The sequence below is a fragment of the Crocodylus siamensis genome, chromosome 9 (genome assembly GCF_052110815.1).
Source record: "Crocodylus siamensis isolate JL-2025a chromosome 9, ASM5211081v1, whole genome shotgun sequence".
In the NCBI taxonomy this organism is placed as follows: Eukaryota; Metazoa; Chordata; order Crocodylia; family Crocodylidae; genus Crocodylus; species Crocodylus siamensis.
The window spans coordinates 7,720,208-7,735,067 of NC_143403.1; the positions used below are offsets into that span (position 1 = coordinate 7,720,208).

The window sequence follows — 14,860 nt, forward strand, 5'->3', positions numbered from 1 at the left end:
CACCTCATGTCTGGTTTGTCATAACACATAACAGTTTTTTAAATCAGAATTAGTCCCAAACCAGCTCACAGGAACAAAGATGACAGCAGTCCTTAGGAAAGCCCTGATGTTGGCTCTAACCTGGCTGTCCCCAGGTTAAAGGAGGCATGTCGTTTCCTCTTCTAGTCCATGCACCAATCTGCCCATCAGCACAAGGAGTCATTCTCCTGTAAGGCTTTAGAACCATTTGCACCTAGTCTTGGAGACCAGATTTCAGAAACAAGAACTACTGAGATCTGTAAAAGCTTGGATGATTCACACTTTCCTAATAGGAGCAGTTTGCAATGAAAGGGAACTCTGCAGTTGTTTGAATGTAACCCAGCACTGTGGCCATGGGGCTACACTACATTATTCTGAATAATGATTCAGCTGTAAATATTCCACAACATCCTCTGGTTTTCAGTGCCCTCTTTGAGATGTGAGGACCTGAAGTACTCACATAATAATAAAATAAAAAATTACCATGTAGTTTTAGCAAGCCACATGCTTAACAATATGAGGAAGCTCTGTTGCTAACTTCTAGTCAAAAATTGCAAAAGACAATTGCTTTGCAAGCCTCACTTTTGGATGAATGTACATTAGTTTAACAAGACAGGGCCACAGAATATGTGCTTTAAGAGTGGTTGTCACGTTAGTCTTTGAGTCAATCAGTTGCTATACAACAAGAATTAATGAGTCTTTGGCTACATGTGAAAAACTCACAGTTCCTTCAAATCCAACAGCTCAGAACAGATCTTTTATTCACATTTGTAGAGCAAGTGTCTCAGTGCTTCACAAAAAGCAAACAGAAACAAGTGAGTGGATTTAGGCACATCCAAAATCTCCATATCGGCAGTACTCAGTTTCCTGCTATTAGCAGAGTGCCCTATGATGCTTGAATATCTGCTAGGAATCAATTTCACACCCCCACACACATGCACAAGATTATTACAGCTGCAGGTAGCCTGCCTGAGACATGAAGAAAAGTTCAGTTAAGCCTTTCCATGACTCCATGTTGCAATATACAGTCTCGGCTCCATAAATCATATGCACCACAATGATCTCTTGCACATCAGAAACACATGACTGTTTGAACTACTGTTACCCCCCACAGTGTCCCAGATACACAAAGTCCTACGTATAAGAAGCAACAGACTTCTTCATACTGACGCTTCCATACTAACTTCTATCACTAGACAGCTGTTAATACGCAAGTAAGTTTCTACAATGTGAAGAATGTAAAAAAGCCTAAGGAATGAAATTCACAGGGCACAGTCTACTGGGAACCAGGTCAATTCCTAAAAATGAGTTAAAGGGAGTTTCAGGTAGAACAGCTGCCCTGGAAAAGTCATGCTGCCAGTTGTGATGGTTTCGCAGTGAGGTGTTACTGAATGCATTTCTTCTCTCTTGTTACTACTGCGTGAAAGAGTCACAGGAGAAACTGCCAGGCTGTACACGAGACAATACAATGCATAAAGTCAAGTGAATACAAAAAGGGAAATAATCATTTTTCTGTTCTTCTTCAGTCACAGGCCTTTGAGGAGTTAGTCATAGCAGCAGTAGATTAAAAAAAAAAAATCACGCACTTGTAGAAACTACCAGCTAGCTACTCATCTAAAGAATGTGCTTTATTGTTTTAGGCAATTCCTCACATCACTATTCCTTTTTTGTCTCTGATTCAAGTTCCACTAAAGCCAAAGAAAAGACTTCCAGTAATTGCCTGGGGCTTTGGAGCAAGTCCACTCAGTGCTGCTGGGGTTGACATTAACCTAAGCATTTCCATTGGGATGTTTCTGTAGCCAAATTCCCAGGGATCAAAAGATGTGGTATAATCCACATATCACAAATAGAACAGGACATAGCATTAATAGAAAGTGCATGTTCCCATGTGAGTCAGATCCATTTAATACAGCTCAGGCTCTTCCCTCAAAACCCAGCTCTTAGAAACAAGCTGTTTCAGGATGGGCAGAATTATCAAGTCTAAGTGGAAGGCCTGTCCCTCCAGCTGTTGCAAGGCCAGAAAGGTCACAGGGCTGAAGAGGCACAATTTCAGTGCTGGGTGTAGTGAGGAACCCGTCAGTGTATGACTGGGCTGAGAAACCCCTTGTCCTTCTGGGCCAGGTTGAGCAGGCAGCAGCATCAGGGCTGTGCAGGCCCCAAGATGGACTGCATTCTGGTTCTGCATCATGTGATTGATCCATGAGGAGTAGGGGCCCCACTTTCAGCCTTTGCACAAGCAAAGCCCATCGCTGCTACTGCTGGGCAAGGTGGCTGGCTCGGAAGGAAAGCTGAAGTTTGGATTGAAGCTCAGGAAGTAGCTGCCTGTGGTCTGTGGCACATACATGCAGGTGCCTTGGTTTGAAAGCCTTGGAGAGTAAGTATCACTGTTTGCAAAGCAGGTCTTATTTTCAAGTGAAAGAGCCTTTCCATTATACTGTGAACCAGGGCCAGAGAACACTGTAGTTTCACCAAAGTAAAACCCATGTGAGAGGGGAATCAGCCCCTCAGCCTTTTGCCTGAGTCCTGCTGCACTTGCTGAGTCAGCTGCTTTGGGAAATCTGGAAGGCATCCTTTGTATGGAGGCATCCAAACCCTTATGGGTTTTAGCCCATCAAGGGTGCTGAGCCAGCTTCTCAAAGGCCACCTCCAGCAACCTGTAATCAGGGTGGCAGCTCTGCAAGCTTGGATACGCCTGCCTCCAGGTCTGGCCACCAAGCCAACCCCATCATCCAGCCAGTGCTTTAATTTTAAAGACAGGGTGGTGTTTACTTTTAGCTCCCTGATACACTCTCTCTTAAACCTACAGGCAGCCATTCTAATATAAATGACAGAGGTTGGGATAACCTTTTTTCCAGGGAGTAAAGGGAGAAAATCCTTTCTGTGTCACTGGATTCATCTGGGCTTCTTTGGAGTGGACCAAACATCTGAAAGCGGAGTTTCAGTGCCATAGCTGAGATTTACCTGGCCGTATGTTAAAACAAAAACAATGAACATCCCAGGACTATTACTGGTACCTCTATCACAACAGTGTCCAAAATAATGATAATTGTAACAATAATAATAAAATATTATTAAAAATAAATCAAGACACTTAAAAGAATCTCAGTGGGTGGCTTGGTTCTTTCCCAGCTTTTATAATTCACCGTGTTTCTAAATTCTTATTTTTCTCATTCTTTGCTCATTCTTGTTATTACCTCTCTTTTTATTGATGTGAAGCGCTTGACTTATAATGTTCATTACAATGGATCCTTTACCCAGGTGGTTTTATCTCAGTTCCCCACATGTCCCACATGTCCATATGTCAACCTTATCTTTTCGACTCATGAGCAAAGTAATAGTGTAATGGCTGCTATGCAAGCTGGCTCAATTCAGGATGGGACATTTACACAATGGTCCTCATAATGCCCGTTGCCGTGACTTAGCATCAGTACTTCCTGCATGTATCCTCAGACACAATAGCATTTATTTATTAGACACACTCTGTTCTGAAAGCTATTGCTGCCATTATGTGGCAAACGGCAGAGAGGGAAGAGAATTATTGATGGCATAATGGAATAACATCCCAGGCCATTGAAGAGAGGCAAAAAGAGTGATGAAGTGGGGAACAGTCACAGTGCCATGAAGGGCTCCCATAGCTGAGGTAAGGATGTGGCTTCTCCTCACCGTGCTCTACTCTCTCTTGCTCGGCTTGGCTGCAGAGGAGGTTGCTGTTGAAGAGGGGATACCTTGCTCCAAGTACCAGGTGGCTTTCAACCGCTCGTGCTATGAATTTGTGAGACTCCCACGCACTTTCACCAATGCCCAGAGCTGGTGCGAGAGAGGAGGGGGACATCTCGTCTTCATTGAAAATGAGGAAACCCAAGAGTTCCTGCAGAAACACATCTCCAAGGACAGGGAGTGGTGGATAGGACTGACTATGGACTCTACTCTGAATGAAACCTCAGAAGGTAGGTGACCTTGTGACAGAAATGGAGTTTTCCTTTCTTTTTTAAACTGTTATTGATTTTTTAAAAATATAGTGCAAAAATCAGAAAAACTTGTATATCAACTAAATGTGTAAAACTGAACTATGTCATAAACAATAAGTAATAAAAGGGGCAAAAAGTGAGGAGGGCAGAAGGAGGGATAGAAGCAAAAAGAGAAGCATGCATGCAACGAGCAATGATCTAGCTATCAAAATCTTCCAAGAATTCCTTCCAAATTGCACCAAACTTTCTGAAGCAGTTAAGCCTGCCAAACATGACTCTCTCCATAGATGCCAGCTGTGCCATCTTATTGTACCAGATTTCATCTTCTAGAGAAGTCCTACTTTTCCAAAGCAACACTATAATCATGCATGTTACTAAGGCTGGCTGTTAGAGTGCCATTTAGGAAGGATTCAGTTTGGATTCCTTGGGGGTATACCCAAGAATGCACATATTTGCCAAAGGTATCAGTGCTATGTTCAAAACCCTGGTAACTCTAGTTATAATTTCTTTCCAGAAGGAACTGATCATAGCACAGAACCTACACATGTGCCCAAGTGTTGCCTGCAATGCATCACATGGCCCTGAAGAAAAGCCTGTCTTTTGTTATTCCATCCTCCAAACCTCTCTGTGGATTTATATTAATATAAATCCTTGCAACAGAGGCTGTCTTCCCATTTATTTGCACGGTGACTAGCAAAGTGGGACACTGATTTTAGTTGGTTCTAGGAAGTGCTACTGCAAAACAAATATAGGGACCAAATCCCAAAGACATTACTAAAGACACATTCAAGCTGATGTCCTGAAATCTAAAGGAGTATTGTGTGTGTAACAACAGAGAAACACAATGGCTCTACTTCAGCATTACTGAAGGATCATAGGCTTGCTTGCCAGTGGGCACATCTACACAAGATGCTAAATGAGTACTAGACTAATTCTACTTATGGCAAAAGCCGTGCTATTGTGCTAATGCACAGTAGAATTAGTCTACTGCACATTAGCGTCACCAAAAAGGCATGTGTCAGTGCTAGTGCGCAGTAGTGCTGGTTACAGCGCTTTGAGTTAGTACCTGTTATTACAGGTACTAAACTTAATGTGCAGTAACTATGGCACATTACTGCATGTGTATATGTGCCCAGTCAGGAGCAATGGGCTAACTCCTGCTCTCCGTAACTCCAGTGTAGAACCATTATCAATAATAGAGTTAGTCCAGGTTCTCTTTGAGGTAACTGGGATGAGATATGACCTGTGAATATACAGGAAGAAGAGAGCAAAATAGAATGTCTGATATGCTTGATCAAACTACATGATCAAATGATCGTTGCTAGATACGAGCTTTCTGATGGGTACAAACAAATATAGGTGATCCAATACTTAGCCGTGACAAGGATGTATATATTTCTTCCACGGATATCACTATGCAAGGGGCCTGGCTGAGCCTTTCGTTGTGGCAGGCAGGAGACATTTTAAAAACAAATTGTCAAAGGAGACAACCAGGCTGTCACCTCAGTTCTTCAAGGGGCACGAGCTGAGCTCTCTCTTGGGTTATCAATAAACTCCGCAGAAACAAGAGAATGTATCCATCACACTGTCTCTGGGGCAGGCAACGGTACTCTTCTGCCAGGTCACATCAGTAAGATGCTCTGCTATCTAGTGAGAAAACCAGAGACTAGAAGCAAGTGGTCTCCTGTGCTCCTGGGGATTTAACACTTGGCTTTGCTGCCAGCCAAGGGATATATTTTGGAGGGGGACGCTGGGTTTTTAGCAGCACATCCCTAGCACTGTGCTTATTATATTTTGAATCCAAGGACAATTTTTCTGATACAGCTTGAACTGGTTTGGCTGTTCCTGGCCAAGCTGGCTCAGACAAGCTGCCTTTGGCTTCAGTGGGGGATTTGCCTGTGGAAAGACTGCAGTGTCAGGCCTCCTTGCTTCCTACTGAAAAAAGCCATTTATGATCTGATTCACTTTGTTTGCAGGATCAATTATGTGGTTGGACACTTCAAATATAAGTTACAGCCACTGGCATCAGGACCAGCCATCTCTCTTCTCAGCCGCATGCGGGCACATCCTGAAGAATGCTGGCTATGAATGGGGCGTCACTGAGAACTGCAGCCAGGAGTTTGACTTTGTCTGCGAGTTTGGTAAGAGGCACAGCAGAGGGTGCTGAGAACTGAGTGTGCTGCACTTTAGGTAATGAGTAAATCACCCAGACTGCTTAAAAAAAGGTTATTCTAAGATAAAGGCAGCTTTGCCTACACAAGCTACTCCCACTCCTGTCTGCTGACATAGGGCTGGATCCAGGGAAGAGGTGAGCATGGGAGGAGTGGAGTGAGGATACTCAGCACCTTGCTCATTAGGGTTCTAGGTTGCTGGCAAAGGAAACAGTAGCTGTACCCTTTGGCTCTTCAAGCATGTCTAAATAGAGTGAAGTCTATGTCTAATGTAGGTGCCAGTAGCAGTACACATGTGGATTGCAGAAACCCTCCAAGAATCAGGGTGCAATCAGGGAATCGTTAGCTCATACTCAGATCCATATTGCTGGGATAAACTGACACCAGTATCCATCAGCCAAGTCTGTATCTACAATCAAGATGGACCCTGAATCTCAAGTTGGGGCCAGACTAAGACAATGAAAGTTATTTCTACTTCTGCCCAAAGCAAAGACTATATCCAGGCCTCCAGAAACTAAAGGCCAATTAGTTCACTCCCTGCACTGCTAGTGACCAGGTCAGTTGGTCGCTGAACTCGGAGCAAAGGAGTAACTAGAACTCAGAGCAAGTTCCTCTTGTCTTCTGCAAATCTATAGCACCTGGGTAGCAAGGCAGGAAACTTCCTGTAACCTGCACTTCTTGTTTCCTCTCTGGCTAAACAAACAGGATCCCTCTAAATCAAGACTCGAACAAACAGCTACAGCTATGGATACGTGTGCAGACTATTCCATCTTGCCCAGAATACATACACAGGAGGCTCTTTGCTTCCCACAGTTTTCATGTCAGGAAGGCACTTTAAGCAGTAATTGCAATGAAGGTAACATGGTATGAAGACAGTCAGCCTGTAGGTTTGCTAAGGGAACAGTCTCTGAGTCCATTGCTCACGTACAAGCTGTTACAAGCCCCATCCTTGCACCTACCCTGATCAAGTACAGAATTTTGTCTGACATAATTAATTTCTAACAGGCTTTTTCTTTGCAACCAGCCTGTCTGAAAATAAATCAGTGTTTAGTACCATGGGGCTTGATCCAAGGCCTGGTACAACCAGAAGGGCTCTCTCCTGTGACATCATTACAATGAAGTTTGGATGAGGGCAACATCCATGGGCAACATTTGATTTTGAAAATGGATTAATAGGAGTGATTTCCTTTATATCATCTCTTCATTAACCCAGATACTATTTCTAGGACAGATGTAATCAGTGATCACTGACCTGTTTGCATTATCTGCAGCCTATATCCACTAATGCTTTTATATACTTCAGTAATAATGTTAGAGTAAGGAACTGGGAGCAAGGACTCCCAGCTCTGCATGCTTCATCTCAAATCTGCTGCCTACTGAGTTGATAGCTGTCTTTTCATAGGCTTCACTGGATGTTATTAGTCTGTTCAATCTGACTTGGTATTCAGATACTGTGTCAGTGAGTGCAGAGACAGAGGGCAGGCCTACACGTGGAATTAATGTGATGCAATAAACTCCAGCACACATTGCACCAGAGTTTATTACTCTCATGTGCCATGTTAACACATGTACCTGGGACTGCAGCACATTGAGCTGGGTTGGAGCAGCCCTGGCTGGTAGGGGGCTCAGGGAGTCAGCCTGCCAGTCTGGGGCTGCTCGGACCTGGCTCAGTGTATGGCGGAGGGGCTGGCTGGGGCACAAGAGTGCTCCAGTGCAGAGCTAGCCTGCAGGCAGCCCTCCGCACTGAAGCACCCTTACACCCCAGCCACCCCTGTCAGCATCTACACAAGTTGCTGCACAATAAAGAAAGCTACTGTAGGACAGTACTTGTGTTTACAAGTATTAACCTATGATGGAGTTAATTAGTTTATTGAGGCTTAATAGGGCTGCACGTGTAGATCCTGAGACTTTACTGCAGAGCTAATTAGCCAACTCCATGGTAAAAATCACATACGCACTCAGACAGAAGGACATATAAACATGCCTTCTGTCACCTTGTGAGTCTTTTTCCTACAATTCTACCTGCTTCTCTGCATGCAGGAAGACCTTCACAAACTGCTTGGGTTTTAGTCTGGTATACTCTTGTTTACTATTTGCCATTAGATGCACTTCATAAGTAGTGCAAATGCACACTTAAGCAGGGTTTGATGTGCAATATTATTCCATTAATTCCCTTTTTAAATATATACAGGCAAGTCCTATGCCTTCTGACGAGAGGCTCATGACTTATGAGAAAAGGCTGAGGAACTGGACTTATTTATTTAGAGAGGGGATTTAATAGCAGCCTTGAACTTCCTGAAGGGCGGGTCCAAAGAGGATGGAGCTGGACTGTTCTCAGTGGTGGGAGATGACAGAACAAGGAGCAATAGGCTCAAGTTGCAGCAAGAAAGGTTTAGGTTAGATAGTAGGAAAAACTCTCTCACTAGGAGGATTGTAAAGCACTAGAACAGGTTACCCAGAGAGGTTGTGAAATCTCTATTCTTGGAGGCTTTTAAGATCTGGCTAGACAAAGCCTTGGCTGGGATGATGTAGTTGGGGTTGGTCCTGCTTTGAGCAGAGGGTTGGACTAGATCATTTTGTCTATACATGGCTGATGTGACCTGCTGAGGTCCCTTCCAGCCCTCATTTTCTATGATTATATGCAAAGGTGGCTGATGGAGCAGAAATGATAGTAACCTTCTTTGCAGGAAGTAAAGAAAAAAATTGTACTAGATAATAGCCCACATTAGAATTTAACAGCAAATTATGTTACAAGGTTATTTAGATAGCTCTAATCCGTAACTTGATTGTGTTGCTATAGATACACCTAGGCTTAGATTTACCCATTAAATAATGATAGCACACAATTATCTAAGTATGCACACACTAGAATGGCTAATCAAGTCATTTAATGGGAACAATCACAATAACACCTTGGGACTGAATTATTTAAATCTGTGACAACTGAAGTAAGTTTCTGCTGTAACACCCTGAAATGACAGCAGGATTTTCGTGCACCCTTCCCCTTCAGTTACGTGAAGGCACTGGGAAAGTCCTGGGATATAATTAACTGTCCCAGATTAATCAAAGAACAATCATGCTTAAGGGGATGGTCTTCTCACACAGCCAGTCCTGCTGAAGGAAATGGGATATCTCACCTGGATCAGGGCTGGGTAGGATCAAACCCTATATTCAGCATGCAGGCTTTTCTCCAACACAGCTTCCCAAACCTCATGTAGATCACTCACTCTCTAGGGACCATTTCTGAAATTGTGAATAGCTTGAAACCTTTCAGTCTCCCTGGTTGAAAAGCTCTGGATGCTTTGACATGTGTGAGCTGGAACAAAATGATGTATTCAAGATTTGTATTCAATATTTTTCTGCAAATATTTTTTCTGTATTCACAACTTTTCCACAACCATTTTTGTTGAAAGAAATGACAGCGATAAACATTTTGTTTTTGTGGTTTTGTGGTTTTTACCTAGGAGAAAAGAAAAAGGAAAATAAGAAAATTCTCAAAAAAACCAAAATTTGGACCAAAGTAAACTCAAACCAAAAGCTGTTTTTCAGTCAAAAGTTTCAGCCAGTTTTGCCTGTCAGTCCTGTACATTTATGTCTCTTCAACTTCCACTTGATGGAGACCTTCACTAGGAAACTTTCACTTCCCTAATTCCCTCCAACCAGATTTTTGCTCTACCTATAGGCACCAGGAGAACAGCAGCAGATACTACAGAAGATCAGAAAAAGACAATGTGGAGGATGGAACTGCATTTGCTTTGGGAAAAAATCCCCCTTGTTTTTAGAAAGTCAAAATTTGTAATAAATGTCAACACTGCAAAATTGCAGTTAATTGCATTGTTGATTGAAAAAAAATACTTAATTACAATTTCACCTGAATTCTCAATGTTTCCAAAATTTGTAAATATTTTTTTAAAAAATTAAATCCATCTAGCTCTGTTGACAACTCTCTTTCACAAATCAGCTTAGGATCTCTTTCTTTGGGCAGAAGATGTACAGTGACAGCTTACCCAGACCCCGTGGCAAGGGATAAGAAAGGGACAGATGCTTGTTCTGTATGCCTTTGTATGATGTGACATCTGCTTTTCCTTTCCATCAGAATCTGGCCAGAGCATCGCTTGTGATAACTCCAATGCCACGGTGCAGTGTGGCTCAGGAGAAGTCATTCAAATTGATGACAGTTTCTATGGGAGGAAGACCCCTCATTACTGCGTACTGGAGACTCCTCTTCAGTTTGACACAGATGACGACTGTAGCTGGACCAGTGTCAAGGATGAAGTAGCAGGTATCTCATTGTAACATTTCCCTGGAGACATGGAATAAGCACTCATGTGGATGGCTCCTAGCACAATGTAATTAATGGGTCAAATGCTGGTTGCAGTGACACAGCGTAGGACTGGGTTATATTTGTGCCACTGACAATTTAATCCATTATTGACAGAACCAAGAAGTTATTCAACTCTGCACTTTTTATTGCAAATATTGTTAGGCTCATTCCCTGTTCATTGCTTCTAACAAGCTAATTCTACAGGCACGTGTTTTATTTTCTATGGTTGCAGCAGAGACCAGTGACTGTCTGAAAGGAACGCATGCTGGAAGACAGCTGCAGTCTTGAATGAAGGTGAAGGAGACCTGTCTACAAGATATCATACTGCAAAGCTTTCTATTCTTTTCAGAGAAAAAAACTGCTATTAAAATCAATTCCTTCTCGTTTCTCTTATTATAGGTTATGGGGAACCTGTAGAAAGCCAATTCATTGTTTTATCCTTATTTTATATTTCCATCCTATTTATTGCAATATTAGTTTGTCCACTAATTATCAACTAATTGATGTCTGGTTTATGACTGATACAGCTTAAAGTTGCCTGCACATCCTCATTATTTCCACTTAGGACTTCTGTGATAAGTCTTTTTTTGGTTGATCTACGTCCAAAACTGATAGATCAGCTAATTCAAATTCCTGCAGTTTGTCTGACCATCTGTGTGTACAATTTATTTAATATTTCCATTAAACAGTCATTCACCTGAACACACATTCAGGGTCCTTCAGACCAGGGTGGCATCTTACATGTAGGATCTGGTTTCTGTATATCAGGCAAATCTTATTATTTTTGGAGAATATCAGAAGATCAGATGAGAGAAAACTGGGTGTTCACATAGCCCTTGCCAGTGGTTTAGCGAAGTCAAAGCTTCAGGAGCTTCTGCAGTTGTTTATAGATCAGAGGACTGGTTGATGATACCCATAACAATATCTTGTCTCTCTTTCTCAAACTAGTAAAGTTTAAGGGTCTAGGCACATAAATAAGCTACCACCAGGTAAGCAGCTACTCTGTGGTAACTGTCCATATGCACACTCTTACACCACAGTAAATGCAAGATTGCTCACTCCATTTCCAAGAGGTGCAAGAATGGAAACAGGAAATGGTGGAAAAGTGGAGAATGGGACATCACGCAGGCCCTGGAATGAGGAAGGGGACTTGAGGATCCAATCCTCATCTAGGATTGAAAGTGGGATGAAGAATGTACAGAACCTCTGACCTAAGAAAAAGGATGGGGAAACTCATAAAGGGCTAGATCTTATTTCAGTTATTAGGCTTCTAAATTGACTTAGGCACCTGAACGTGATCCTATTCCACCCTGCTCAAATCTCTGAAAACCCAGTGATGTGACAGATGGGCAGGTGCTTTGCCTCCTGGCTTCTTTTTCTGTGATTTAGTTTGAAGGCTAAGATGGCCTGTTACAAAAATAGATGCATTAATGGATTTTCAAGGGACTCAAGCAGAGTGGAATAGGGTTGCACTTAGTTACCTAAGTGTACTTAATAGATGGAATAAGATCTGGCTTAAGGAACTCTTGAAATAGAGGGACACAGGATGATGGCAACCAGGGAGTGTTTATGGCCTGGAGAATAGCAAGGAGTCCGTGGCGTGTGCAAGCTGCAGAAGATATGCAGCGTGCTACCCCTTCATCTGACAAGTGGCCAATGTGAGACTGGGCTCTTGATTCAGTCCTGCTGCACAGCTCTGACTCTGGGCCAAATCCGATCAAAACTCACCACTTTGCTGGTTCTCATCCTTCCTAACTTCTGTGTTTTTGGTAAGTGCTTTGATACTTTCAAAAAGCAGCAAGTCAGCTACACAACCAACCCAAAATACCATGGGAGTTAGCATAGAAATCAATGTCATGATCCTGCCCTTTGTCTGCATTCCATTCTCCCCTCTCCTTTGAGCTGCTGTGAAGTTTAAAGCTGGGTACTTTAATCTCCAGTGAGACTATATTTCCTTCCAGGGCAGTGTCATGGACTGCAGGCATGCCAGGTGGCAGCAGATGGGACCTTCTTTGGTGATCCTTGTCCAACTTTGGGGGGCTATTTGTCTGTGCAATACCACTGCATGGAAGGTAAGCAGCACTAGCACTGGTACAACCCTGTGCTCTGATATGGTGAATATTGTTGGAGTTTTATGAAGATACGGATGCACTTGAACCAAAAATAGCCAATGAAGCTTTGAAATATCCCAGGACCTGTAGTGGTTCAAATGCCACACTAAGGCTGAAATGCATTATATGGAGATAGCCGCAAATGGAAAATTTCTAATCCAGATTAGAATTTTCCCCAAATCCAAGGTTCTCCATTCAGATCTGCTGTTCTAATTTAAGCCCCACTTCTTTTATGGTTTAAAAACATGTGTTCAACTGAACTTAGTGTTTGTAAAAGATCCTGCAGGTCTTTATGCACCTGCAGAATAATTATAGCTCAGACAGTAATAGCTCACCTACGACCAGAAAACTATTACAATAAGGGTACTTCTAATTTCCATGGCCTATGTCTGCTGAAACAGCCAATCAAGTAACTGCTTAATATGATATGGAAGAGTTATCCCCTAGGAACTGAAATGAAGCCACCAACAGCTCCCAGAGAGGGATGACTGCTGAACTGACCTGAAGGTGAATCAGTAACTGAGAAGTGATCTGTAGCCTGCTAACTATGACTTGAACAAAAAAGCCCTCAGTTTTTCATTGCCAGCTCCATAATCTCAGGGAGGGAGAGGCTGGGCCAGGGGATACACCTAAACATCAATTCATCGCATTAGGAGAATCTTCTTAAGCAGCAGCATAGCCTCCCAGTTGCAGCTAACAACCCTATGAGGCCTTTAATAAAAATACATGACTAGAAAGCTCAAGCATATACAAAACACACAAGAGGCCAATTATGGTTTCAGCAAGAATCCTGGCAAGGAAAAAAATCAACTGGATGCTCTGTGTCATTATTGCCCTCAACTGGTTTAAATAGGTAATAGTTAAGTAGGTCTGCTTCAGCCCAGGCCAGCTGCCACAGTGTGCAAAAACTTAATTTTGTAGTGACCTTAGGCAGATGATGACGCTGTGCTCTGGGCATTGTGTTTTACAGGTCTGCAGCTGACCGTGACAGATACATGCTTTATCTTTGAAAATATCACAGTCTCTTTGAAATGGCTGCTCTCTCCCTATTCTGGCAACCTCTCCTGTATAATTAGCACCGGAGATGGACAAACTATTGATCCCTACTACCCTCTTATGTAAGATTAAGCTTTTATACACATCCTTAAAGTCAGTATATTTAGGTATCTGCAATTTTGTTTTTTAATGTCTCAAACCTCTGAAAACAAGATGTTGCAAATAAAACTGTGACAAGGGCCGGAGACAAGATGGTTGGATTTTGCAGTAACTCGTCGTGAATTATTTAAGAAACAGCAACAATATTTTGGTGTCAGGCTGCCAATCATCATCTTTCATTTGCTTAGTGTAAGCAAACTCTGATTAATTCTAACGGTTTTTAATATACATCCTATGCACATAGAATTACTGAAAAATCTGCTGCCCTTTTAATGACAGGAAGTTACAGAGTTTCAAGCCTATTATTTCTTGTTCAAGGGCATTTTTCAATACTTGATATTATTTGCAGTGGTCTCACGGTGCTTGGTTATATTTGTTTGGGCTGTTCTGTAAATTCCATTACTATTTTTCAACAATAATCTTTTTCACTGTCGGACTTAAAAATCAAATTTGACTGTATTGTTCTAGAGCAGGGAAAGCCAGTGACTGAATTAGACTAGAAGTTCATCTGTGTACTTATCCAGTCCAAGCTGAGCCTATTGTAAAATGAGCACAGAGCAGAATGGACAAAAAGCAAAATGACTTTTAAGCATTCTTTCAGTGTGAATAATTTAAGGTCATGAAGTAAAGAACAGGTAAAGAGCTTCTTAAAAATATAGAGAATCACTTTCAACTAGACTGTATCCATTTAAGTGAAATATATGTGCTCGCAGCAAGTGGCAATGTCTGCTTTTAAGGCAAAGCTTTTTTTATTTTTACTTCACCTCCTTAATACCCCACTAAATCCTGCTCTTCTAATTTACCCTCCTGTTGTGTCCTATCTGACCCGTAGCTGGGAGTTCTCAAAGACAGGGGTTTTTCCCTTTGGTCTAGTCTTGTCAGGTTTAGGGATGTTAGCTGAGCCCAGTCTAAACTTGGCCTGGTTGCTAGTCAAGACAAGGCCTTTTTTACAAGACCCCAGTCTGACATAGTCCTGGTCTTTTGACTGGGCATCTTAAGTGGTTCCATGGTAAATAAATAAATAAATAGCTGGTAGCTGAGTTATTTTATACATTTCTTTGCTTTCCATAGTTCATCTCCTCTTCCTTGTGTCCCTGCTCTTGTGTCTCTGAG

The 14,860-nt window shown here is 42.2% G+C and overlaps 1 protein-coding gene across 1 annotated transcript in view; it reads left to right on the plus strand.

Moving 5' to 3' along the window:
• Positions 1 to 3,753: 3,753 nt before the first annotated feature.
• The window catches only part of LOC149857096 (polycystin-1-like protein 2), a 51,804-nt gene continuing 40,697 nt past the window's right edge, over positions 3,754 to 14,860 (plus strand). The window contains 5 exon segments of the mRNA XM_090062501.1: positions 3,754 to 3,965; positions 5,963 to 6,127; positions 10,254 to 10,439; positions 12,443 to 12,553; positions 13,563 to 13,710. Of these exon segments, the coding sequence (XP_089918627.1) occupies positions 3,935 to 3,965; positions 5,963 to 6,127; positions 10,254 to 10,439; positions 12,443 to 12,553; positions 13,563 to 13,710 (641 nt within the window). The 5' untranslated portion in view covers positions 3,754 to 3,934.